Here is a 27,247-nt window from a genome sequence, read left to right on the forward strand (position 1 = left end):
ATGTCTAACCATCTCTATCCATATTTGGATGTCCAGAATGGAGGACAGATTTTCTTTCTCCCCAATAGTGCTGAGCTTTCATCAGCTATTGTTCACAGTCTGCAGTAGTTGGCACCACCCAGGAATGTGTGGGGGTGACACAGTCCTGAAGTGAGTACGCCAAGGAAAGGCGCAATGCCAAACTCATATGCTGTAGTTGCACACTGCTTGCACAGCCTGGTGCTAACTGGGCAAGGAAAGAAAGAAAGGATGTAGCATCTTTCACCCTTTCCTTTTCCTAGTAAATCTGCATTCACACAATGCTACATTCCCTGCTTCCTCCCTTTCATCTGCTGCCCCACTGAAAGGTAAAGTTGAAAAAGTGTGGAAGATACTGAGTTGGGTTTTCTTCCTTCCCACACCCTTAGGATATTGCCATAGTAAAGGTATCAGTGTACAGTGTCTTGGGAATATTATACCAAGATCCCTTGCCCATAGTGTTCACAGGGATTGTGTTTGATGGGAAGGACAACATGCTTGATGGCAGCAATCAAGACAACAGCGTGATATAACTTGAGTTGTTCCCCAACTTCTGTATGCATTTTTATAAACACCAGAAGTATATGTACAGAATGGTGCATGTCTATGTACAAGTTGTCCTTGAGGGGTTATTAGTAATTCCTGTTGGTTTAGCTAATGAGCAGCAAACCAAACACAAAAAATCAAGATATTTACATAGCAGCAGTGGTCTTTTACAAACTTGAATCATTGATTTCCTTAGGCCTTAGTATCTTTAGCTAAGGATTCAGTCCTGTACTTCTGACATGAATAATCTTTATACCCTTGAGTAGTCCTCATGAAGCTGATCAAATCCACACTGAACAATTATGACTGAGGAAGATTTACTCTTGCAAGGGGGGCCTCCAAGCCTGAGACTGTAGAGAGTACATTGGAAAACAGACAAATAACTAGTTCAGCCATTTGGACTGCATTTGGATCCCAAGCTGTGCTTTGGCTCTTATACTTAAAAACCCAAGATGTGATAGCTTTAGAGGCTTTTGATAAGCTTTAGCCATAGAATCTTAAACAAAACAAATTGCTTTGCTTTTCCTTTTAAAAACTCTAGTGTGTATTTCACTGCTATTCTCAGCAGGGCTTTTTTTTTTTTTTTTTTTCAAAAAACTCATAATAAAGTATTTTTTATTAGGAAATGCTACCGGAAAGGTAACAAGAATCAACTTGGTACCTGCAGTTTTAGACTGGATTCAGTGACCCAGGAAGCCCCGTGTATTTAGCAAATTGCAGCAGTATCAGCTAACAAATATGTAAAGTATTCTGGGTAGGGCTGGCAGAGGAACTTAAGGGGAATTCTTATCAGTGAGACTTGGACAAAGGCATTTTTTGGGGCCTCTTGCAAAAGAGAAGGTTACATTTACACAAAGTTGAGAGCTGTTGCACCCAGTACTCCTTACTGGTTCAATCAGTAGATAATTGCCTACACAATTAAATGGCACTTCAGTTGCATTTGTCTCTTTGCTGGCTTTACTATATTACTGTGACTGACAGACCAAAAAGTCTTTCAGGGCACAGTATTTTATCCCCAGCAGCTATTCATATGCCCTGTTCAAGTCCCCTGTCTTCTCTCTGACAAACTGGTGCCTCTGCAGTCTCACAGCCAAGTGTCCCACTCAGCATTTTTGTCACCAGTTTGTCCACTGTCTCTGCCACGTTTCAACAACATGGGCAGCAGATGTCCTACTGTCAACCTTTCCAGTGCTGTATGTAGAAAGCAAATCATCTGGCTCCTGTCCTTTCCGTGATGCATTGAAAAGCTTTCCTGGCTGAAGGCTTTGTACTGCAGCTTTTAAAGGGTAGTTCATTTTCAGCCCTTCTCTGGGATAACAGAGCCATTGGGAGTGGCTGTTTTGCACAATGCATTACACTGGGTTTTCACCCTGGGATTTTCCAATCTCTTCACCTATCCTTAGAGTAGGAGCACGGTGTATTAGTCAGTGTTTCAGCATGTGCCTGAGCAGTGATTCCATGGTGGTGGCTGCTGCATTAAGGTAGCACTTGCCTTATGGCAGTAATATATGGAACTACAGCTGTCTTATTCCTGTATCCACAGGAGTAAGACTGAGCTGTCCATACAGTTCCACCAGCAACTTCTGGCCAGGGCACTTGCATTTGGGTCAGTCCTGTCCAGGTAAGGCTGAGGCATAGGACAGATAATTTAATTTTCCCTTCTCTCTGTCACTATGTGATAGGCTCAAATGAATTATCAGTGTGGAAACCAGTATGGAAGACAAGGGAGGCCCACTCAAAGACAGAGATTGGTGCAGTCCAGTGCCCAAGAGTTCAGAGTGCATTAACAGAAACCATTATGCTTGATCCTAAAGCCCAAGTAAAAGGTTATTTAGCTGCTGTAAATATGATTGCTATTATGATGAATGATAGTAAGTGGCTTTCAGTCTTAGGTTGTTAGCTGGGAAGGACAAGACTTGGTTTGTCTTTTGCTGTTGTTTTCTGTGATAACAGAATAATAATTTTTAAAACCAAAAAGCAGTCCCAAGCTAATTCTTCTGCTAGATCAATGCAGATTCAAGGGAATTCTGTGCAATCCTTACCAAAGACTCCTCAGACTGAAAGATGGGGGCATCCACACCAATCATGTCTCTCTGACAGCTTGCTTCCTGGAAGGAATATTGTCCAAAGGCTGAGCTGCAGGCTTGGAAGTGTGCCAGAAAAAGTAGCCAGGGCAGTCACTTTTCCTTTTGGTATTTCATCCCTTAATGGATGATGAGAGGAGATATCATCACTACTGATCCTTGGGGGATGGCAGACTATGTGGTGACAGGAAGGCTCAAGAGACCTGTGTTAAGTGACTTTTTGTTAGCCACATGATTTTTTTTTTTTTTTTTTTTGGTGAGTTTCTCTTTGTAAGGCTGTCCTGTGAGGACAGAAGTCCAGTAGAAGAACAGACCAGAGTTTAATATACAGACCTGTTTTATAAAGCAGTGCTATCTGGTAGTTTTTATCTTCCTTCTCTATTTGAACAGAACAAAGGAGGAAGGGGAGAAAATAAGCCCTTTGAAATGAACATATGAAGAAATTAGCACCCAGGTGGAAGGTGGTAATTGGTCTGTTTCAAAAGGATCAGCACAGTAGACCTGTGAACAAATTATTCTGCAGAAAAGCCCAAGACATGGTGGTTCTTGCCGGGTCTGGGTCTGCTAGTGGGCCTCTTCTGGTCTGACTTGTAGCTGCCAACATGTTTCTTGTCCAGTGGTTTGTAAAGACTCCCTATTGCCAAATAAAGTAATACCAGTGTGTGCCCTGGAGCCCCTCCTGGGCGGTCTCTGAGCTTCCTGTCCAGTGACAGTGGGGCAGGTGTTAATACATTCAATAAGCTCATTTCTCACAACTGGAAACCTTGATTTTTCATTTCCCATGGCAGCTAAACTATTGCCTGCTTTGAGGGGAGCGTTTCTCCACTGAGACGTGTCCAGGTTACACAATTTTGTTTCTTTACAGTGGCTCTGAGAAAGGAAGTAGTGTGACCGAAACACCAGTAATCAAAAAGCATAATGGACTGCATCTCACTCTCCCAGATGCTCATGACACTGATTCTGGTAAGGAAACAAGGTTTGTGCTTTCCTGTCCTCAACACATGCTTTTGTGAGAAGTGAATATTTTGTTTTCTTTGGAGAGGGTGGTGGGCCTGTGCATGTCCGTGTTGCTGGTCAGGAGGTCCAGGTCTGCCTCTGTGGCCAACTCTGCTGTAAAATGTGTCCCTGTGGTTTGCCTGTACCTTGGCTTCCGCATGCATAACAGATAGGAGTTCCTGCTTTCTTTCACAAAGCTCTCTGAAATGTATAATTCTGTCCTTCTTTTTAATTTTTTTTCCTTCCCTCCCTCAGCCTGCCTCCTCATTTAATTCTTTTTAGATGTCCTAATCAAGCCAGCCGCTATTGTTGGTTTTGGAAAGCTGAGTGAGAGTGTCAATTCCTATTAGATGGTGATTTGCTTTGGGATTTGTGCATAGAACTTGTGATGCTTTATTGTATGGTAAATACATATTCACAGTACCAGATACAGTCAGATGGAAGTAACTGAGACATCAAAGCTGATCTTGGCAGTAGAGGGGAAAGGAAGCTTTCAGAGAGCGCTGCTGACTTGTGATTTTTGTTCTAAGTCTCGTGATACTTGGTACTTCTTTAAAACCCTAGCTCAAAATCAGATGATGATGTGAGAAACTTGCCTTTTAATTTGGAGGGTTTTTTAGGGAATCAAATGCTTATGCTTGTGGATGTGGGTGAAACACTTGCAAAGAAAGTGAACCTCAAACTCAGAAAATGGACAAGAAAAGAATCTAACATATAAATCTCATGGATCTCTAGGGAATTAGGATTTGTCTGAGTCTTAATTGTGCTGTATGCCATGGTGCTGCCTGCCAGAAAGGGCCAATTAATGTAAAGTACAAGCTTTGAATCAGCTTTTCATGCACCTAAAGTGATTTGCACTGAATGCAGTTTGGTTTCAGCCAAGAAATATATTCCTCCTCCACTTTGAGAATCCAGGTTTCCATGCTAACGTGGTTGCCCCCACAATGAATGCAAGAAAGGAGCTGGTACTGAAATTACACCACCCACCTAAGTATGGGGCTGGCACTGGCTGGTTTCAGCAGGGCTCTGTGGCTCCCTTCTCTGCAGGCTCTGGGTGCTGCTGTTCTCCATCTGCAGAAGGGAAGCAGCTGGGTCTGCTGTCCCTGTTGGGAGCCTCTTTGAGGAGAGTAGTGGGTGAGATTGGAGGGTACAGCTCTACCCCCTCTTGCCCTTGTGCTTCCCCAGAGCTGAGGCTTGGGCTGCCTGCTTTGAATGAGGGAGGAGGTCGGATATTTCTGCATTGCTGTGGAGCAGGCAGTGCTGTCTGCTGTGCAGTCCCCCGGGAGCATGCAGCAGCATCGCTGCGCTGCGCATGCGCTCTGTCATCTCTGGGCTCATCACTGAAGGGTGGCACTCACTGTGGCTGGCTTTGACACTGGCCTCTCCCTCAGCTAGACCACAATAAGATTATTTGCTGGGCCAGAATTTTAGGTTTGCTGCCAGAAAGATTAATTCCTTTTTATTTTCTTCATCTTCTCCTAACTGAAGCAGCGTTCCTAACTAAATTCACTGATATCAGTCAGCTGCCTTGCTGTTTCATTCTTTCTCTGATTTAGTCTTATCTTATAATGCTTTTGCCTGAAGTGATTTAGGCTTGGGAGTTCTGTATTTCTTATAAGCCTAGTAAATCTAATGAGCTACATTTCTATTTTGATAGCAGTTTTCTCATAAATGCAAAATATTAAACTTGGTCTTTTTGGTCTTAAAACACCCCAGAACAGTACTTTAAAATTATTTAGATAGATTTTATAGGACTTATGTGTAGAGCTCATGACAACAAAATCAGTTTGTTATTTCATGAGTTATTTCCAAAATGTTTGGAGGGTTTTTTTGTAAAATGTGAAGTTTATATTCTGTCTGGTAGAGCTGTTAAATAGAGAAAGAGGCTGCACTAAAATAACAAATTGATATGATATCTTCGTATGCCAACATTTGCATGTATTTTGAAGCATGACATTAAAGTTCTGTGAGACAGGTTTTATGGGGAGGTTTTTTTAGCACGTTTCTTTAGGAGGAGATAGCTTATAATGAGACATTCAGATAATTTTTTAAATGTTGCTTGAAGTTTTTCCATCTCCCCCCACCACCCTGAGGTCAGAGTCCTGCCACTGTGACACATGCTGATCTCCCCTCTCAGGATATAGTGTGTTAGAGGTAAACTCTTTTGTGGCTGCAGTAGCCATCAGCCCTCCCCCAGGGGCACCGTATTGATTGCCTGAGATTCAGAGTGTGACTGAGCCCCTTTCAGTCCAGAAGGACCAGGCTGGCAAAAATCTTCTCTTACAGAGTTTATTTGGTCAGGCAAGCTTTAAGGAGAACTGCTGTTGAGCATCCCAGCAGAGATGGGCAAGAACAGTGGTGGCTAAAGTGGAGTATGGGCTCATTTGGAGAGAGCCTGATCATTTTGGCATGTACGTGTCCAGAGCAAGGAGTGTATCTGTGTCTGAGGCTGAGCAGGGATGGCATGGTCTCTGCCTAAAATATTTTTCTTCCTCTTGTAGGCCTGAAAAGAAGGAAAAGAAAGTAAACATCAAAGGATTGGAATGCCAAGGGATGTTAAATGAAAAGAGCCTCCATGTAAATTGCTAAGTAACTTGGCTCTCATTTGTCCAGCTGTGCAGATGCCCACTGCACTGGGCAGGATCAGTCTCAAATTCCCCTCTTGGTAGCTACTGAGCTAATGAAAAAAAAGATGAGGAGCAGCTAACTTGGGTTTCTTTGAGAGCAACTGTGCTGTTATATTCCTGTGAAGTCTGCTCTGTGAGGGAAGGATGCTTTTGTAGATTCTAACTGGATCTACTTGGGCAGCGTGTGAACCTCTCCAAAATGCACAAAGGTAATTTAGTTTTCTTGGATTGATTTGCAAGGAAAAGAGGATTTCCCTGAGCTCTGTGAGGACGTGAATAAGACACCAGCCTATCTGCCCACCCAGTGCAAAGAGCCCAGCATTACATTTGGATGCTTGCAAGAAACACAGCTCCACAAAGCTTCTCTGGGAGAGGGCAACCTTGGCAGGAAAATGTGGTATTGAAAGTTGCGTTCAAAGCATGCTAATATAAGAATCTCATTAGGCTGACTGCACAATCCACAAAGTTCATGTAATTTTTTCCAGGTTTGCCAGTCTAGAAGGCAAGAAGTCTGCCCTAGCTTCAGAGCTCTGCTAATAACATCACTAGCTGTTCATGTGTCCATTTTCTTGTCTCTGCACTGCAGAGAAGCTGTCTGAGTTTTAGATGGCTGGGGATAAATGCTTGGTAGTTTTGCCTGTGTCAAATGGCTCTAGTCTGACTTAAATTTCTGGGAGTTTCAGTGAAATTCTCACTAGTGGAGATAGGGATGGGGGAGAGGAGTGGGAGTGGGAAAGGCAGGGGAGGAATCTCGTGCAGTGAAACAGGCTGAAGGTGGATCAGTTAAATAAACTGGTAAATACAATAAATTCTTCCTGCAAAGCTGAATGGCTTTTGCCCATACCCTTAAAGCCATAATTGCTATATTACTGCACTGTCATCTCTTGGAACATTAGATCAGGAATGTCTTTGCAAATATGTAGGAATTTAAGAAATGCATCTGGGAAGAACACATTTGCATTTTCCAAGGGAGCCGTGGGAGGCGCCTGCTGCAGGGCTGTTTTGAAGTTCTCCTGCTTTGAATGAATGACATTAGTTAGCGATGAGATAATAGGACAAATATTTCCCTTCGCAGTTCTGAGCCTGGAGTTGCACTTGTGGTCTCTCCCAAGCCGTGACACGCTCACCTCGGGTTAAGTAGAAGCTGCAGCCATGTCCTGCCTTGCAAAGCACAGGTGCTTGGCATGGGAGAGTAAAGCCTCCCCTCATGCCTGCCGGGAGGCTGGGTCCCTGCTCAGCCTCCGGAGTGAAGATGGCCAGGAGACCATGGCTAGGGACCGTGATGTGTTGGTCTGCTGGTGAGGAGGTGTGGTTTGGCAGCCCTCTCTCTCTTGAGCACACTCCAGCTGGAAAAGCATGCTGTCCCTCTCAGAGAGACTATTAAGTGCATGTGCCCCATGGCTGCAGGAGAGAAAAAGCGGGATTTTAACTCTAGGATCTTGTGGTTTATGAGGTCAGCCTGCAAGGGTAGATTCAAGAGTAATGCTAATCAACACAAGTGCTTCAGTCCCAGCAGCTCTCCAGAGAAAGAGCTTATCAACCATAAAATCACATTAAAACCTATGTATATTACAATATTTATTTCTCAAAGCCAACTCTGAAATTTCAATTCGTAGCTTCTTATTTTGTTACCACCATGTTGATACTCCTCTGAGAGGTTGGCTCACCAGTATGATCCCAATTGCTGTACTGGAGAATGTGATTTCTGCCCATGCAGCCCTCCTGGGATAAGCTTTTGATGTGATGTTTTGTCCCAGAGATGTGGGCACCAAATACTTTATTCTTGTGTAAATGTTACAGTGCATGCTAAAGGGTAATATAGTCAAAGCTGTGAACTCTGTGCTCCCCAGGGTTAAATGAAAAACAACTCTGCCTCTAAATCAGTAGAACAATATTGATGTCACTTAAAATGTGTGTGCTTTGTGAATGGGGCTAAGCTACCTTGTAATGCTGTGTGAATTTTTTACCTTAGTGGGGCACATTTGGTAATTGTATGATGACTGTGCTTATAAAATGGGTATTTTTGGAAAATATTTGATGCTAGACTTCTTCTTCCTAAACAACCAAAATATGGTTGCTTCCTTGATGAATGCTAAGCAGACCTTTATAAAATTACTGTCTCTTAATTTGCTTGTTTGAGCTGCAGCTCTTGGATAATTAGTGGGTTTTTTTCAGTAAATTAACCTTTTATAAAACATACTTCTCCAGTTTGTCATGCCAAAATTCAGCTGAGTTCTTATTACATAAAACCAATGCAGTGAGTGGAGGATCAGACCCGCTGCCTTAACAAGTCAAGGAAATATCATAAGTAAGTATAAAATATCATTGTTTGTTTGGTTTGTAGGATCACAACGAGCCTCTTCCCTTGCTGCATCAAGACTGGAACAGGCCATGTCTGAAATAACTATGCAGAGCAGCACAATGAAGCAGGGACCTGTGAAGCTCTGGACAACTCTTGAACAAATTTGGCTACAAGCTGGTAAGTCCTGAGCTACCTGGAGTTCCTCTTTCCCTCCAGTGATGAATCAAATTACATAAGTCTTAACAGAGTAGTTGAAATAATGAATTGAAAATCACTTTATTCCAGCAGAAAATCTCCCTATCCCAAATGGTTTTTGAAACACCACTTATTTAATTTTGACCCAAAAAAATACTGTAGTAGTGTGATTTCTCAGTTCACTTTTGTTTTTCCAAAACACACAGAAAACTTTAGTCATCACTATAATATGCTTTTTGAAAAAGAGGGTAGGTAGTTCTTCACTAACAAATGGTAGTTCATAAGGACAATTATTTTCATTCTCCTTTTACTGAATGCTTCCCTGGAATAAGACTGGGCAAACCATGTCTTAAATGTGATTTAAGCATTCCAATCTTTGCTGAAGTTTAAGTGAAAATTATTAGAAAGAGCATGTTCTCCCCTCTGTCCTTGACTGTTTGAACCTCCCAGGGTCTTGTGGGTTGTGTAGCAATTGGAGACGCTAATGCAAAGATGCTGCAACAGAGCACATAAAGGGAAAACAGAAATCTCCATGGGTTTGGAGATTACCCATAAGCAATCTCCAAACCCATGGAGGGGTTTTATGTCGGACATTTGTTGAGGAGCAGAGTTGCCCAGCACATTCTGCTGTTTGCATTCCAGCGTTTCAGAACTGATAAGAGTTCCAACCCTGTAATTTTGTTTTTAGGAGACACAATTTTTCTTCCATAACCTGGGCCCACAGTTGCGCACTTGAAATTACCTTTGAGTGCTGTGATTGCTTGTTAGATGTCTCACCATTTGCAATGCAGAAAGAAAAGCAGAACCCCCTGGAAAGCTGCTGATAGTTTTCTATTCTTCATGCAGGGGAACCTTTCAAATTCTCATTTCGCTAATCTATGCAATTGACAGTTCTCACATAAGACCTGGCAGTCTCACCCTGCTTTGCAGCAAAGATTTTTGTGGGTAATTTCCTACCAATTAGCCTTTAGTTCTAGAACAAAATATATGACATTGTTTTTGCTACAATTTGATTAATATTAACAAAAGAAGTCACCTTACAGAATGCATCATCCTTTAAGTTAATCACATGTGTTCTCCTTAATGACTTGTGTGGATGTAAATTTCAGTGATGTGCTGTGGGCTTCAAAATCACCAGCAAGATTGTGCTTTATTCAGTTTATACTCCTGATTTAAGGCTGCAGAGAGGGCTGGTGGGGAGCGAAATGAATGGGGTTTATTATGATGAGAAGTCAGGTGTCTGTTGTCCATCATCCTGCAGCTTGCTCTAGGCAGTTTACATTTTTGCTGCTGTCTGAAAAGACAAAAGCAATAAAGACCTAGTGCTTCCTGTGAATTGCTATGATTGCTTTTCAGTGTGAATAGAGTGCCTTTGTGAAAGGTGTTAATCAATTCTTTTAGATAGAATTTATTTTTATAAGCTGTAACTTTTCTCTCTTATCACTTTGTAAGCCTTTGTTTTGCTTCATGCTTAGTTTTAGCTGGACTCGATTCAGGATTGATATTTTGAAAACATGTACTGTGACTGCTTTGTCATTTCATTACCGAAGTCAGTTGTTGTTGTGGATGGAGCTTAATGAGCTCCTGCTGAGGTACTGGCCCTTCTCTTCTCACAGTAGTGTGGGAGCTGCTGGATTCTGGTATCCTGAGGGATGAAGAGAGGTGCAGGTATTTGGGGTAATCTTTGCTCTCTGTGGAGAAGGGCACAGTGCCTGAATAATTAGAGGACTTCTTCTAAGTGGGTTGGCTTTACGCTGAGATTAGTGAATGGAATAATCCAAAGGGTGTCACTGACCTTCACTACTAGGATCTTTCCCATCTGAAAGGAGGGGAAAGGAAGAGCAAGCATATTTGTAAGAAGTACCTTCCAAAACAGATTTTTCATAGACAACAAATCAAACAGACATGCATGGTTAGAGGAAGTTGAGGTAGTTTTATAGGTGGTTTTACATTACAGCTTACTCCAAAATTAATGGCTGTGGAAAGCAACAGGCAATTAGTGTAATATTCTGATGCCTGCTATGGAGTCAGTTGATATTCATGGAAGGTCTGCATCAGTATGCTGTAGATTTTCATCAGGTTTAGCTTGGACTTGTCCTTTTTCAGTGACTCATCTTGTGACTCCAGGCAAGTTGCCTAACTTTTTCATACCTCAGTGTCCTATCTCCAAAGGGAAAAAACATTAATCCACCTTTGGGAAATGACTTGTGTGTTGTTGTTTTTGTTGTCATTAACACTTCAACCTTTTTAGTGTGACTCATAAATCCTTAGATAAAGTTATTACAATTTCCTAACCTCATACTACAGTGAATTTATAACAAAGCATCCGTGCTTCTCAGACACTCACAGGACACAGCTGGCCGTGTGTCTGTGCACAGGTAGGGATTGAGAGTGCCAGGTTGCAGTGGTGTCTGGGTGCCATTAGAGCCATTGCAGTTGCCATGCCTTCTCATATCCCAGGGCATGAAAGGTAATGGTACCAACCAGCTGGTCCAGTTAGAACTTTGTGCAGTGAGACTGGGAAGAGGCACACAAAACCAGCTATTCCACAGCTGTACAGGGCTGCTCTTACAGCCTTCCAGCAGCCAGGCCAGGCCACAATGCCAGCACATATACTTCCAAAAGGGACTGTTAGAGGGTGGTACCTATCCAGTGATGCTTACACAGGGGTATCCTTAGTGTATCATCTTCCAGCTGCAGCTGCATTGGGAGTTCCTGCCTTGTGCAGAAGTGTCCTCAGTCCCTCCAAGCTGGAGATCCCTTGTTCTCTAACGGGTTTCACAATTAGCTTATGAGAATATGTGTGTTCCCTTAAGAGTGGCTGAAGGGAAGGCTGTGAACCCTGTGCAAATAGTTAATCCCTTTTGTGCTGTGATAAAGATACTTATTTCACCCATAAAAGAGCATACACTTGGTGACTTTATCTGTAATTTTTTTGGGTTTGTGACCAACATAGTTTTGTAGGGAAGACAATAAAGCACCATCTTTGGATGTGCGGCTGCTAAATCGAAATGCATTGCACTGTAACAGATGCTGTACCTTGTCTTTCCCTGCAGCATGCCTAGTGATCTTTGGCAAGGTAATTTTTAGTAGCCTCCTGTAAACAAAGAGCTGCTTGATGGATCTGTGCTCTCTAGAAAGAGTCCTTTCTCTTTCAAGCATCAAAATAAAACTCTGAATTCTCACTGTTGATCTCATGTCCAGCCATCTCTTACAGGACCACCTGGGAGTACAGTCATCTGCAGCACGGAACTTGTCACATTGCCTTAGTGGGCTTCCACATCTTCCTGTTTTCTGCACAGGTAGCCACAGCTTTGGAAGAGCAGTGTGCTGTCTTCAAAGACTAAAGACGTCCCCTGCAGCAGGCATGCTTGGAATACTAACAGGCATATTCTATTTCCAAGTGTTCTGCAGCAGAGATTGTTAACACAGCTTGTCTGGTCCCTTTTAACAATAACCCCCTTAGTCCTCTTGAATATAATGGCTGCTTAAAAAGAGTCATCTCGGAACACTTTAACATTTATGAGCCTAAACATTATTCTTGGCCCCATGTCTGAGAAACAGCTCATTTCAGGGAGTACTTAGGAACAGTGCTACAGTGCACATGCTGTGGTGGTGCAGCTCCAGGAGAGGTGTTCATTATGCAATCCTTATGCTCATTTCTCCTCTTTGTTCTGCTTTTCATGGCTGAGAGCTTGAATTCAAGTTTGAGAAGAGGCAAGGAACTTCGGTGGCCCTGGTAAAGCTTGTTAACTCCTCCCTCTTCCTGCAGGAAGAGCTGCAAGGGGAATCCTAGAGATTACTAGTGCTAGTACTTCTAACAGTCATGCCAGTACTCCTCCGTTTTGTTTAGAAAATAGAGTCATGCTGTTTGGCTAAAGAAAATGTACTTGAAATCCTTCAAATTTAAGACCAAAATTTACCTTCCTTCGGCATTTTTATAAGATCACTTTTGACCCAGAGAGCAAAGCATGTCAGTATTAGTAATAGTTATATGCTCTTTGGGTAACTGGAATGATTTTTTTATCCAAAGTATGTGTGATTACATTTCCAGGCAGTAATTACTGTATGCTCTATTTATACAGAGCATTTTAGAATGCTACAAGCCAGTTTTAATAAGAGTTCTAATATTCTAGCTCCTGTTACTGTATTATTTTAAGCTTTACTTTTAACTACAAGGTCCACTTTGTTTGTCTTTACTAGTAGTTTATATCTGACAATTTAGCTTCTTGACTAACCCAATACTTTACCAAATATGGCCACTCACAGCAAAGTAGGTCTGGTAATTTGATCTAAGTTTGGCTAAATGCCTGCTAAGCTCAGCCTGTGAACCTCACCAGGTAGACCCTAAGGCTAATTTAAAGGAGAGTTTAGAGAAAAATGACAAGGATACTCCATGTACTCACAGTGGGGCTGGAGTGGGCTACCTGCTGTCTCAGTAATATGCTAAAGTTTAACCTAGGAAAAATAGTTTCTACTGAACATGCTACAAAAAAGAAAGGCAAAGAGAGCCAGTGCAGCAGAGAACAGTGAGCTAATGGAAAAACATCTGCTCCCCCGAGTTATGTACAGCAGGAACTTTTTTTTCCCCTTTTGCAAAACACTTGTGATTTATTTATTTTATTCCATATGGGCCAGTTCCTGGGAAAAAGCTGTGTTAGAGGAGATGGGCTTTGTTCCACGAGAAAGTGTTGTTGGGGCCAGCGGGCTGAAGTCTCTGACATGCCATGGAGCCAGATCCTGGCAGCAGCCAAGGGTGCAGCCAGGCCCTCCCTTGCTGCCCCCTGCTCACCCAGCACAGCTTGTGTTTGCACAGCCTGCACATGGGCACTTCAGTGTTTCTTCTTCTCCAAGCTTTTAGCAGTCCTAAGCCCCCCCAGGTAATCAGCTCTGATATTAAAGGTGTTAATCAGGGGAGGGAGACATCTTTATTGATATTGCCAGAATGGCTGGGTCAGATACTGTCCTGTAATGCAGCGCTGGTTGTTGAGCCAATTCTATTATTTTTATTTCTTTTTTTAAGTGCTTCCAAATTTTAGAATTTCAAGTTTAGAACTTCCCCATTCACTATTTGAGTTCTTCAGCTCCATAAATGTTGCTAATTTTTGTGTGTCTTTACCGTGACACAAAGCACTGTGAAAAGCTGGAACCTGGTGAGGGGGAACAGGAGAGTCCTGTATTACACTTCCATTTCTGAGGAGAATAAAAGCGTCCTGCAACAATTGCTCCCCTGCAGTATTTACTTACTAGGAGGGATTAGGAGCACTTCAGCTGGTGATAGAAATGGTAAAGTGAGCTGGTTTTGTCCCCTGAAAATGAAGTTAACAAGCCAGCAGTAATTCTGCTGAGCCTGCTCATACAACAAGGTCTGTTCTAGACTTGTAGTAGAGACTAAAGATCACCAAATTCCCCATTTCTCTTCATCTGAACATTCTCAAGAGGGATTAATAAGTTTTGTTCTACATTTTCCAGTTTGATTTATTTTATTTTCTGTCAACAATAAATTTTAAAAGACAAAAGGATTCTTGCAGCCTTATGTCAGTACAGGGCATTTGGGATTGCCTCCTCCATTCCTGAGCCTTCTGGTTGTTTCTCATTGCTGGAGCAGGATGTGAAACTTTGTGGACTGGTAATTCTTTGGCATGGACAATCTCATGTGCTCTTGCACATACCTTTTCTCAGAATCTGGGACATGCAGACCTTCACATGTGTCTTGAACACTCACTTGTGATGGAAACAGGCAGCAGCTACCAATGCCTTTTGTTTAGCATTCTGTAGAAGATTTGCTAAGAGATAGAGAGAAACCTGTTGTGCTGCCAGAGAATGACTGAGGGTACCAAAAAGTAGCATTTCCTCAGCTGTTCAGTAAGTTTGGACAAATGATAAAATGTACACAGTCATGAAGGAGGCAGGACATTTGTTCATACCAGAGACAGAAAATAGGAATTTTTACTTGACTGGGCTGTTAGTCATGTTTTGACTGCACCATTTAGTGTAGAAGGTAGCATGTGGCACTTAATGCGTTGCTTCCAAAAATCTTCACTCTAATACTGCATTTGTAAATAAAGAAGCTTGGTGGTCATTTCAGGCCCTGTGAGACCTGAAGCTTGGGAATTTGAAGCCAGTCCCTGGAATTCCATTTGCAGGCAAAGAGAGGGTGTAAATCTGTTGCCTCATTCAAAAGAGCAAGTGGCTGAGCTCAGGTGTATGGGAACAAGCAGCAGTTTCTGTCCTTCACTTCTGTATCAAACATTTGCATCAAATGAAATTATTGTAGTCAGGATATGCCTGGAGGAATCTTCTGTCTAATCTGCCACGAATTGTCAAGCTACTGCATGCAGGGTGGTGTCATAGCATGGAACAATGACTAAACCTCATCTGCCAGCAAGGAAAGGCAGTGGGGGGACCCTTTGTCATGGTAATAGCTCAGTAGTCACTGCTGATGGCAGAGTTGTCTCAGGGTGGGTCTTTCCAGCGGGCTGAGGTCTCCTGCAGTGACAAGCATTAGTAACTCCTGAAGCAGATGATGTGGAACAGAAATCACCTTCCAACACCCTCACAGACGCTCTTACCTTCTTGAGTGTGAAGGGCTGCTCTGCACTGTGCCATCCTGCTGGGCATTTGGCGGTTACCCTGGCTGTGTCACCACGCAGTAACATTTTTGGGGTGGACGAGAGCAGAGTGCTTTAGATGCATCAGGCACACCACAACCAAGGGATGTGGAGCAGTCTACTTTGTGGTAGTTAAGTGCTGCCACTTGGATAATACCAAACATAGTTCACAAGTAACAAAATTTTAACTCTTGCCTTGTTCACATTGCAGAAAAACATTTCAAATCTGTTCGATTTCTTTAGGCTAGGATTAAAATTGTTGCTGCAGTGACAAGCACACTCACTCTTGACACTGCTTTGAAATGGGGATTAGAGTAAGTGCTTAAGGTGATGTTGAACAGCTCTGTTTCTCAGACAACAGTGCGATGCAGACATGACTGGATTACACTGCTGTTACACCCCGGTGGACTCCCTAACAGAACTCTGCAAATAATTTTATCTTGGACAAAATAAAGGGGCTGACTGCAGGACACCCAGCTTAGTCAGTGTTCTGGGAACTGCTCTTGGTCTGTGCATTTGTTAGGGGTCTTTGGAGGAACAAGTAGATGATATTCTTCTGGCAATTTTCACTTGATTAAGGATCTTCACTGTAGATGAGCTTAAATGCTAGCAGAAATAACTGAAAGAACTAGGAGTTTGTAATAGAAGTTAATAATATTCTCAGTGCAGAGGTGTGCTGCTCTCAGGGACTGGGCCCAGCATTAAAATGGGTGCATCAGTCCAGCTGCAAGTCCAGACAGAAGAGGCCATAACCACATGACAGCAGTTGTTAGGAAGAGCAGCAGAATATTTTGCACAGTATTGCAAAAGAGAGCACAAATGGGAAACAAAAAGTGGATCTGAAAAAGGAATGAATCGCGCTAGGCTGAGCCTTGAAGTCAGCTGTTCGTGGTCTCAGGGTAGGCACAGGCTTCAAAAACTGAATGAATGCAAGGAGAGATTCAAGCTGTCTTGGCCCATCCATGCCACTGTCTCTTTCCTGTAGGTGAGAGTGCTGAAGTATTCCCTAATGTCATTCACACTCAGAGTTTCGATCATTACTCCAGAGAGAATAATAGATGAGTGGTACGTGCAGGATCGTCATCTCTCTGCTCAGTGGCATTCAGAGAGCTTTTAGGTCACAACAGAATGTAAATTTATTGAAGTTTTTATGGAGATGGTGTTAAGTGAGAGAGAGCAAGGAAGCTTGGTTTTCGATTCAAAGCTCTGAAGAAAGTCAGTACCAAGAACAATCTAGTACAATAATGAGAGGTTCATAAATGGTTTCCCTGAAGCATTGACCCTTTCACAGGATAAGAATTACAGATCCTAGATACCTGTGTCAGCAAGAGAAGGTATTCTCTGCTTTGAAGTGGAACTGGATGCCAAGTCTCTATAACAGAACTTCCTCACAAGGGCTGCAAATTTGGTTAGATGTTATTTACAGCAAAATTAGGTTATATAAGGAGATGGCTGATTAATCCAGTGGTCAGGAGCTGCTAACCCAGGTAACATGAAAGCAGGTGTTTCAGTACTTTCAGTACCACTGAGAGTTTTACCATGGTAAATTTAATAGGTCCTTGTTTTTTGAGTTTGATTTCTGCCTCTAGCTGTGTTTTTATTCCATGTTACATAAGCATATCTTGTTAATCTGTAAACAAAATGAATGTGTAATAGAAGTGAAAAATGAGTTTACAGAAAACACATTTTAATGCAGACCTAAATGATGTCCTTTAATGTCTATTTTTAGCTAGGTAGCTAAAAATTTTAGCACTCCTTTCCTTTCATAACCAAAAGGCACCCCTCTCATTCTTTTTTATGCAAATTAGGACTCCCACACCATTAAATCATTTTTATTGACTATTGAGCCTGCAAAGAAATGGACTGAACTTTAATATGCTACATTACCATACCATAAAATACAATTTGTAGTTCTTATTTAGATTCTGTGTTGCTGTACTTCTCTAAATAATTGTTATTACTGAAGAAGATTTACAGGCACCTTAGGAAGAATAAGTCCTCTCTATTTTGCATGCATTGAAGCACCATGCATGATTTCACATCTAAACCCGCTTGCTCCCAGTTCTCTTCTGAAATGAAACAAGTCACATGATGCTCTTAGTTGCTAATAGAGCTTTGAGTATGGCAGTATCCAGAACTTCTGCTGACTTCAAACACTGCCAGGATTTCACCCCTTCTTTTGTGCTGCTAAGTTTGTGCAAACTTTGGAGATAGAGTGTTCATCTTCAGGCTGTGAAGTGTCACTTTGCACATCCCCAGGCTCATTAATGCCACATGCATGGCGTCAGCTGCTATGCAGCTCTTGGCAGGAAAACACTCTGTTCCTTGGAAGTGCAAGGAAAATACTGTCCTCCCACCAATTTTTGCATAAGGCTGTGCACATATTCAGCTTGACAAGGTACATGGCCTTGCCTTCTGTTATTATAGATAGCTGCAGCCTCTTGGAGCCAAGGGAAGGGATGCATGCAGAGATTTTATGATTAACCAGGAAGAAATGTGTATGAGTCATTCTGAAAGAGTATAACTCTTCTGAAGGAACTAATATTTTGCTCGTGTTGACAGCCTTGGAGAATGACATTTATCTTGTACCACAACCTAGGGATGGCTGAGAAATATTCAAGTGTTTTCTCAACAGTGTCTCACCCTTCTTCTAGAAAGGTCACCTCAGAAGTGGAAGGGTGTTCCGCCATGCTGTCATTTCACTACAGAATCATTTTTGGTGTGCCAGTAGAAATGCCATTTATGATCCCAGTCTCATAGGACAAGGTGGAGCCTTCCTGTGGTCAGACAGGGGACTGCCTTTGAGATGCTTCCCTGCTCACCTCTAGCAAGCTCCACGTTACCAAGCCAAGTTCCCAGAGTCATCTGAGTCTCCCAGTGTTTCAAAACTGCAGAGTTTCAAAGATATTCAAGAGGAATTTTCACACTAATTTCTCCCCTCACAGAGACTTCCTAAGAATATTCACTGCCTTAAAAAGTCAGGACATTTAAGGTTGTGTCTAATTTCAGAATTGTTATTCTAAATCTAGAGCCTGAATTAGTAATTTTGAATTGGGCTCTTGAACTGTCAATACTTACTGCATGACATCAGTTAAAAAAAATAAGAGAGAGACACTGAGTTTTTGCAGTGAGAGCATGTAGAACACAGGTTATGGACCAAAGAGCAATGCCTGCCTGTATGAAGAGAGTTATTTTATCTACATACATGCTTACATGTGTGTGTATGTGTATATATATATAAAAACAGCTTCCCTTTTCAATTACATCTGGCACTGAAAACTGAGTATCACTTTTTGACCTTTTGAAAGAATTAGAATATTTCAGTTGGAAGGGATCTACAACAATTATCCAGTCCAACACCACAATTATCTAGTCCAAATCCTGAGAAATGTTAAAGTTCAACCATGAGATATGTTATGAAATTTATCATGAGACATTATTTTATTAACAAGTTGACATTCAAACACGTAAATATGCCTGTTACATATTTTTTTCTAAGCAAACCACTAAGACAGTTGCTGATAGGTCAAGTGAGCAGTCTCTTCCAAGAGCTGTGTTTTGTTTTTCTGTAATGTATGAGAATGTAAATGGGTGAATACACAATATAAATAAGTCTATATTATAAGAGCCTTTTGATTTTAACAGTTTCTGAAAAATTAAGAGACTGTTGTCTCATAAACTTGCCAAATAAGAAGAGAAAAGCACTTTTAGTCGTCTTTTTAAATGGGAAAGTACTCTCCTAAGTAAGTTATCTAGTGTCCAGCTCAGATGTGTCCTATTACTCTGACACTTTTGAAGTTCTCAGTAGACAGTGATAGCTTACTCTGTTGTTTTTTCTCCCCCAGATTATTTAGAAATACTGTGATGACTCCAAGTAGCCTCCTTAGGGCTCAGTTCAGCACTATTTACCTTCCCAGTGGAGGAATCCTTAAGGCCTTTGTCAGGACACCACCCAAAGGTGTCCATGAACATCTGTGTAGATCCCTTAGCATTAGGAAAAGATACATTCAGTGAATCCAGTCATGATAATAAGCACTAACCATAGTACTAAGCATTGTGCAGGATCATGGCCTCATATTTTAATATGCTTAAGTCAGATGATATATAATTAATATGAAGAAAGGTCTCTGCTTCATTTCATCTAATGGCAGGGTGTTCTTTGCTTTATTTTTATGGCTTGGTGTTTTGTTTTTCCTTCAGCTGAACTCTTCCTGGAACAGCAGCATCTCAAAGAAGCAGGCTTTTGTACCCAGGAGGCAGCTAGTCTTTTCCCCACATCTCATGCTGTACTGTACATGCGTGGGAGGCTTGCAGAGATGAAAGGCAATTTGGAGGAGGCTAAGCAATTGTATGATGAAGCTCTCACCGTGAATCCAGCTGGAGTGGAAATTATGCACAGCCTGGTGAGTTTGCAGGGGCTCAGCTCCATTATAGTATTTATGTTCCTGATTAACTGTAATAAGAGGGGAGAGGGATTATGCTTGCTCTGGATGCCGTTGTCTTCCTAATCCTGAGAGCAAGTGACCATTCCAAGAATGAAGTGGGTAGTTTGAACCTCTATTTTAAGATTGGATTGAATTTTTTTTAACTAATTAGGACTTGTGTCACAAGAAAATGTTTTTATTTGACAAAGGCTGATACTTTTGTGAGTCAGCTCACTTACATTGTCTTTGCTGCTTTTCCTACTAACTGTTGTGCATTTTAAATAAACACTGATGTTTGAAAGTTGAAAGATCCAAATTAAATCACGATAGATAGACAGACAGAAAGATATGGGGTTTGTAAAACTTGGGCTGGTTTCTTGTGTCTGCTAAAATCAAGATAAACCAAGAGTTTACAATAAAATGAATCTGTTACTGTTATAAGCTGCAGCTTAGTTCCAGCCTTGTGTAGGGGCAGGGACTCCACCCTTGTGGGGTTTTTTTTGGTAACACTCCTACCCAGCAAGTATTCTTTTTGTGGGGCACCAAGCACAAAACTGTTTTCCAGACACTGGGCCTAGAGCTTAATAACAATAAAAATTATACAGGGAGCTTTGGGGAAGACCAAAAACCAGTTCTCATGTGAAATCTCAGCAGTTAATCATATTTCATCAATGCTGTCTCTTGTTAACTTGTAGTCCTTACCAGGTCTCTCAGTAATTTTAGAAGTTTGTCTTGAGTAACGTAATTTTTACAGGAATTCTATATCCATGTGACTGCTTTGTGTCTTTGCTAGCATATTTGTGTCTCCTGGCATAAATTTGGTCCTGATGAGGTTTGCTGACAACTCCAAAACGGAAGGGGTATCAGTGTACAAGAGATCGAACATTAAGTGAAGTTACAGTTAGCAAAACAAGTAGAACCTACAGGCAAAGGGCAAGATATTTGATAATAATAAATGTTCAGTACAAAAATAGCAAATGTATAGCTGGTGCATGTCAGGAGAACATTACAAGACTGCTGTACACATGTCAGGCTTATATGGGGCAATAATATAACTTTGTTGTTGTGATACAGCCTTCACAAATTCACTCAGTAAAAACCAAGCTAGATGGAATTATGTTCTTTGCTCTGTCATAATTTAACGGAAGTTGCTGGTACCAGAGAAGCCATCAAATTAGATGCCAACATGATACTACTAGCTCTCATTTTTTTCTTATTTTATGGACATAACCACATTCTAAGTCTTCACATTTCAGTTGCTTGCAATTTTCTGAAACTACCGTTACTTGGAATAAAAGTTTCCAAGGTGCACATCTCAGATGTTCTGGCCCAGTTTACTTCAGAAAATGTCATTTCAACATGGCTTTGCTGTTTCTGAAAAGGAGGCTAAAGAAGAGACCTTATAATCTTCTGCAGTATCTTCTTTATGGTGCCTTGTTATCTCCAGCTTTTGTCAGGAATGGCTAACATATGAATGTGCTTTTTACCATAATCTTAGGTTATCCAAGTTGTAACCTTTAAAAAGCACATATATGCTTAGTAGGTAAGTATTTCTTAAAGTTTTAAGGGGTCTGTGAATGCTTATTCCCCTCAAACTCCAGTAATTTTCAAGAAGGGCAGGAGAATGACTCTTGTAACTACAGGCCTGTCAGTCTCACATCAGTGACTGGTAAAATGATAGACATTATTCCAGGAGGTATGGAAAAACACCTGAAAGGCAGTGCAGTTGTTGGGCATGGCCAGTGTGGGTGCATGAGGACACCTGTCCCAGGGCCACCGTGGGTGTACGTACAGCGTGGGGCACGAGAGGCTGGAAAGCTGCTTCACAGGAAGGGACCTGGGCTCCTGGTCAGTGACAAGGTGAACACGAGTCAGCAGGGCCCTGGCAGCCAGGAGGGCCAAACCTGTCCTGGGGGACATCAGGCACAGCATCACCAGCTGGGCAAGGGAAGGGATTGTCCCGCTCTGCTCTGAGCTGGGGCGGCCTCACCTCGAGTGCTGGGGCAGTTTGGGGTGCCACAGGGTAAGAAGGGTATTGAACTGTTAGAGAGTGACCAAAGGAGGGCAGCCAAAATGGTGAAGGGTCTTGAAGGGCAGCTAGATGAGGAGCGGCTGAGGTCACTTGGTCTGTTCAGCCTGGAGAAGAGGAGACTGGGGACAGACTTCATTGCAGTTACACCTTCCTCATGAGGGGAAGAGGAGGGGCAGGCACTGATCTCTCTCTGTGGTGACCAGTGACAGGACCTGAGGGAACGGCCTGAAGTTGTGTCAGGGAGGGTTAGTTTGGATATAAGGTAAAGATTCTTCACCCAGAGGATAGTTGGGCACTGGAATGACATCCCAGAGAAGTGTCACAGCACTGAGCCTGCCAGAGTTCAGGAAGCAATTGGACAATGCTCTCAGACACATGGTGTGACTCTTGGGGCTGTCTTGTGTGAGACCAAGAGACAGTCTCAGAGATTCTTGTGGGTCCCTTCCAGTTCAGAGTATTCTATAATGTTTTAGTCAAGGGCTGGATGTAAAATTCCAAAGAGCTGAAAAAGACAGTAAGATGAGAAATTTGGGGGCAGAGACCCAGTCTGTAAGCAAGTAGGGAAGAGGAAAGAAACTGAGAAAGTGAGAGACATACAGATAGATAGAAAATAGGGTCATATAGATAACGCCAGATAGGACTGGATAGGTAAGAAGACACATGGATGGAGGGGTGGGCATGCTGGAAAGAGTGAATTAAAGGGGTCAGTCTTAGGAGAATGACAAAGGGGCAGGAACCCATAAGAGTACTTCCTTTCCATGCCCTTCAGTCTCCTTAAGATTCTGAATCTTCCCATCCTGGTGCCAGCAAATATCAGTGAAAATAACTTGCTTAAGATGTACCTCACCTCCTTTAACTTGGCCCTGCTGGCAGACTGTGGTTCACACCTGTTAGCTAAGATAGCAGAGGTCTGGTCTATCCCTGCTGATATGAATCATGGCAGTAGTTATATGGTGCCACATAATGGCATTCCTTTATGTGCTTTTCCAAAAGCTAGGAAATTGCACATAACAAGTTAGAAGCATCTGATGAGCAGTATAGAAATGTCTGTAAAGAAATTAATCATTCTGCCTTCAGAATAGAGCTGGAATAATGTGCAGTAAACAAGGCTTTTAGGCCTATACATCAAATAAAAAGGGCGAAAATAAAATATTGAGTGGCTGCTAGCTAAGTGATTTTGTCCTGTGTACTGAATGAGACACTGTCCCCATGGAGAACTTAAGACTGGGTTTATGCAATTGAGAATGTAATGTGACAAGTGGTAAATTCTGAATCTCCTCGAGGCCATCAGAAGAAAACTGAATGTCTTTCTGAAATGTATGTATTAGCCAAGTACTAGCTGTACTTTTATTAAAAATACAAGTTCTTGAGCACAGTATGTTCAGTCCCCTACCAGAGAGAAATATATGTCTTGGATTATGCAAGAGAGCAAACTAGATTATGAGCTAGATCCAAGGGGTTTGAAATGATGCAAGACATGTCCACAGGCAGATGTAATTGAATTCACACATGTTTCTCTGCTGGTCCCCCCAGTTTGAATACATTGTTTTCCCACTCTGGTAGTACTGTTGTGGATATGTAATAATTTAGAGAAAGAAGACCTGCTTGTGAGAATTACTGTTTGGCTTGGTACAGTTGCCATCCAACTGACCTAGTCCACTTTAAGGGAGAGCTCTGCTGTAGACAGTGCTGAGCCTCCCTGGTGTATCAGCATCAATTAGCAAAGTAGTCATGTCTCTTCCCCTGGGCTCTTGGAACTGGGTTGTCAAAGCTATATTTGGAAAATTCCAACCTGAAGAGTGTTGCTGGCTTTAAATGAAGGGCACAGATCTAGCAATGAATGAGTCCATTGGGTGTCAGTAACTTCACCTTTACTCGGGGTAGAATCATCACCATAATACACACAAGTTGTCTCTGTGCAGCTGAAAATGGCTGTGTTTTGCTGTGACTGTAGTGTGTTTACAATAGCAGTCAAATCAGTGTGCTTTCCATATAAAGCACGCTGCAGCTTGGCAGAGCAGCACCATGCAGCAGCACTGCAGTGCCAAGCATGTCCCAGGGGGTGGGTGCCATGCTCTGCTTCGTCCCAGGGGCCTTTGGCACTTCCTGTCCAGTGCTGGGGATGGGAAACCACAGGCACTTCGAAAATACCACACACAGCAGCTGTGCTGCTTCCTGTAACACTTAGAGTTTCTGAGTGATGTCACAGGATCCTTAAGCCACTATCAGGAATCCACCATTGGCATTTACAGAGTAAGTACTACTGGCTAATAGCTAATCTAAGGAAGTATATTTGTTGAGGAATTTGGTTTTCATTTGAAAGAGACACACAGAACCAGTTTTCGGGGCTATTTGAAGCATAATCCTGGTGAGGTGGGCTGCTACTCCTTTGGTTAGATAGCAGTTTGCTGCCAGAAACAATTAGCTTGGGTTGGCCCCTAAAAATTGTACATCCTATGAGACCATCATTTCTTTAATAAATACAACTTGCTAGGGTTCTTTTTCCACATTGCTCCTGATGCTGTCTCAAAAATTTTTATCATCTCTTCCTTTACTAGAACAGCTCTGTTTCTTTCTTCCCTCTCATGGGCTCCTTCTGGGGGCTGCTTGCAAGGGTCATAGAGCATTTCTCCCTCCTGGGGGCTGATGGAGTTCCTATTGAGCAGGTATCTTTGCTGGTCTGGAAACGAGGGCTTAGTCCATATATCCTTCTCTTACACTGTGACCTGTGACAGCACATTTCTACAACCAAGTAGCTGTGGCTTTCTTCAGTATGTACCAAATTTGATTATATAACATCATGCAATACACAGCTTTGGGATGGTGATAACAAAACTGACATGCGCCCAACCAAGTCAGAAAATATAACATAAGCTGGGGCAGATGACACCTCCATTTAAAGCCATACACAAACCCACCTACCTGTATGTAACTGGAGAAAGACACTGAAGTTTGTTAGTTCCCAGCCATTGTGCATTCAGTACCATTCTTGCTTTTGATTCAGAGGAGGAGAAAATCAATGCCAGCACGTTGGATTTGAGTCTGAAGGCTTTATATGTGATATTGCAAGTTAAACTAAACACGTACTGAGATACTTGGAAGACTCCTGCCCAGTGTGCAGCTCACATAGCACTTTGTCAAGTCACAGCAATTCTCAACATGTTTTAGTTCAGGGAAAAGAAAGAATCGTCAGTTTAAAAGGGAAGGAAATGGGTACCCTCATCTCCATCACTGTGCCAGATTTAATGAAAACAATAAAAAACTACCATCAAAACAAAGCAAAAAAATTGCTTGACTCATACTTGGATATTACTGAATGCAGTGGAAAGCTGTCATGATTTATTTCTCTGGAAACTTGGGGCAAGGGCAATAAGGTTGGTACCAGAATGTGGTGTAGCTGTCTGCACTACCTCATCCCTATCCTTGATAGCAAAACAAAGCTGCTGTATTTTGGGTTTTGTTCTTAATGTGTCCCTGTTCATAATGTGGTCTGTTGTGATCACATGAATGGGTAGAAAACATGATCTTGTGATCACATTTGATTTGCTCCATAACGAAATCAAAGGGAATACACAGCTAACAAAGGTTGTGCTAATCATAAGAGTTGTTCTTTGGCTGTCATCTGCACCATGAAACATAAGATTGGCAGCCATTCAGGAAGGGTTCACAGTCACAGAATACTCTCCAGCTGAAGTTGGAAAAACAAACTGGGTTTAAGTCACCTAAGCTGGGCCAACAAATTGACTGTAGGCTGTTTGGTGACCATCGTTTTCCAAGGTTAGTGTAGATTGTGGCCTTTCCACAGGAAGACCTGGTTGTTGTCTGGGAGAAGTTATTCTTGGTAAATGCAGTTGGGGACATAGTACCCACATACCAGAATCACAGAATGGTTGAGGCTGGAAGGGATCTTGTAGTCCAGTTCCAGCTCCCACCTTAACAGGTTCAGCTAGAGCAGGGTACCAGGACCATGTCCAGCTGGGCAAGTTGCTCCAAGGACGGAGCAACCTCTGTGCGATCTCTTCCAGTGTTTGATCACTCTTACAGTAAACAAACCTTTGAGTAATGTTTAAATGGAATTTCTCGTGTTTCCATTTGTGCCCTTTCAGTCACGGGATATCTCTGAGAAGTTCTAAGAGGTTTCACTTCTTTGAACCTCACCATCAGATATTTAAGTGTACTGATAAGGTCTCCCCTCTCTCCTACAACGCTGAGCAGTCCCAGTTCTCAGCTTCTCCTTGTATGACAGATGCTCCAGTTTCTTGCTGATCTCGATGCCTGATCTGTTTGCCTGGACTCTGTCCAGTGTGTCCATGTCTTGTACTGGAGAGCCCAGAACTGGACACAGTACTCTGGGTTTGGCCTCACCAATGCTGAGTGAAGGTGCAGGATGAACTCCCTCAGCCTTTTGGCAACACTCTTCCTAATGCAGCCCAGGATACTGTGAGCTGCCTTTGCTGCAAGGGCACGTTGCTGGCCCATGGCCAGCTGCTTGTTCACCAAGTCCTTTTCTGCAAAGCTGTGTTTCATCCAGCCATCACCCCCTCTCCCCAAAGTGAATCTGAAGCTATTACCAGGAATTTTTTCTGCAAGTACATACTCAACATAACATTGGCATGACTGTATCAGGTCAGGCCAGAGGTTCAGCTACTCCTTCTCACCAGCAGCAGCAAAGAAGTGCCTAGGAAAGAAGGAGGCCAGGGCTTGCATATGTGCTACTTCTAAGGTTAGGATTTAGCTTGGGGACATCCCAAAGTAGAGGTGGATTGTACTTGCATAGTAAGTCCCAGTGGATTTTTCCTTCATGAGCTTGTCTTGAGCCTGTGTTGGAGCTTTCATCATCCACAATACCCTTTGGCAAGGAGACCCACAGGTGTCTTTTCTGCTGTACAAAGAGCTGCCAAATTCTCAATGTTCTTGATGCAGCTCTTCTTAGCCACACTTCTGCACCTTATTCTCACTTTGGAAGACATACCTTACTGCTGATTCTTATTCATCCCCTTCCCATTACTGATTTTGCAGGTATCTGTCACCAGTTCCATTCCTTTCATTATTGCTGTTACCTCTCTCTGTACTTCTTACTGTTGTTTCTAAGATAAGCAGGCTAGAGCAAATAGTGGATTTACAGAAAAATAGCTTAGCTTCAAAGGCAGTGGTTTAGATCAGTTTTTAAAAAAACGCTCTCCACCCCTTAGTCTTTTACTCATGTAATTATATCTATATCCATTTTCATAGAAATACTAGAAATAGTGTTCTATTTCAGCTGGTTTGTATTAACCTGATTTTTATCAAACCTCTGTTTCTATCTCCTCATGCCTGTAGGGGCTGGATTTTATTTTCTGAATGGTCAGCATCTCTGATAAATGTGTGGTTATAAATAATAGCAGTAAGCAGTGTAACACCTGTCTCAGGTCC

The 27,247-nt window shown here is 42.3% G+C and overlaps 1 protein-coding gene across 3 annotated transcripts in view; it reads left to right on the forward strand.

Moving 5' to 3' along the window:
- TTC7A (tetratricopeptide repeat domain 7A) overlaps window positions 1-27,247 on the forward strand; it is a 168,203-nt gene that overhangs the window by 111,250 nt on the left and 29,706 nt on the right. For 2 of the 3 annotated variants that reach the window (XM_059841218.1, XM_059841216.1), the window contains 4 exons: window positions 2,108-2,185; window positions 3,514-3,611; window positions 8,616-8,750; window positions 19,580-19,782. In XM_059841218.1, coding sequence (XP_059697201.1) covers window positions 2,108-2,185; window positions 3,514-3,611; window positions 8,616-8,750; window positions 19,580-19,782 — 514 coding nt within the window. The remainder of the gene's footprint in view (window positions 1-2,107; window positions 2,186-3,513; window positions 3,612-8,615; window positions 8,751-19,579; window positions 19,783-27,247) is intronic. The other variant, XM_059841217.1, reaches the window with a different exon arrangement.

The sequence above is a fragment of the Haemorhous mexicanus genome, chromosome 3 (assembly GCF_027477595.1).
Source record: "Haemorhous mexicanus isolate bHaeMex1 chromosome 3, bHaeMex1.pri, whole genome shotgun sequence".
Taxonomy (NCBI): domain Eukaryota; kingdom Metazoa; phylum Chordata; class Aves; order Passeriformes; family Fringillidae; genus Haemorhous; species Haemorhous mexicanus.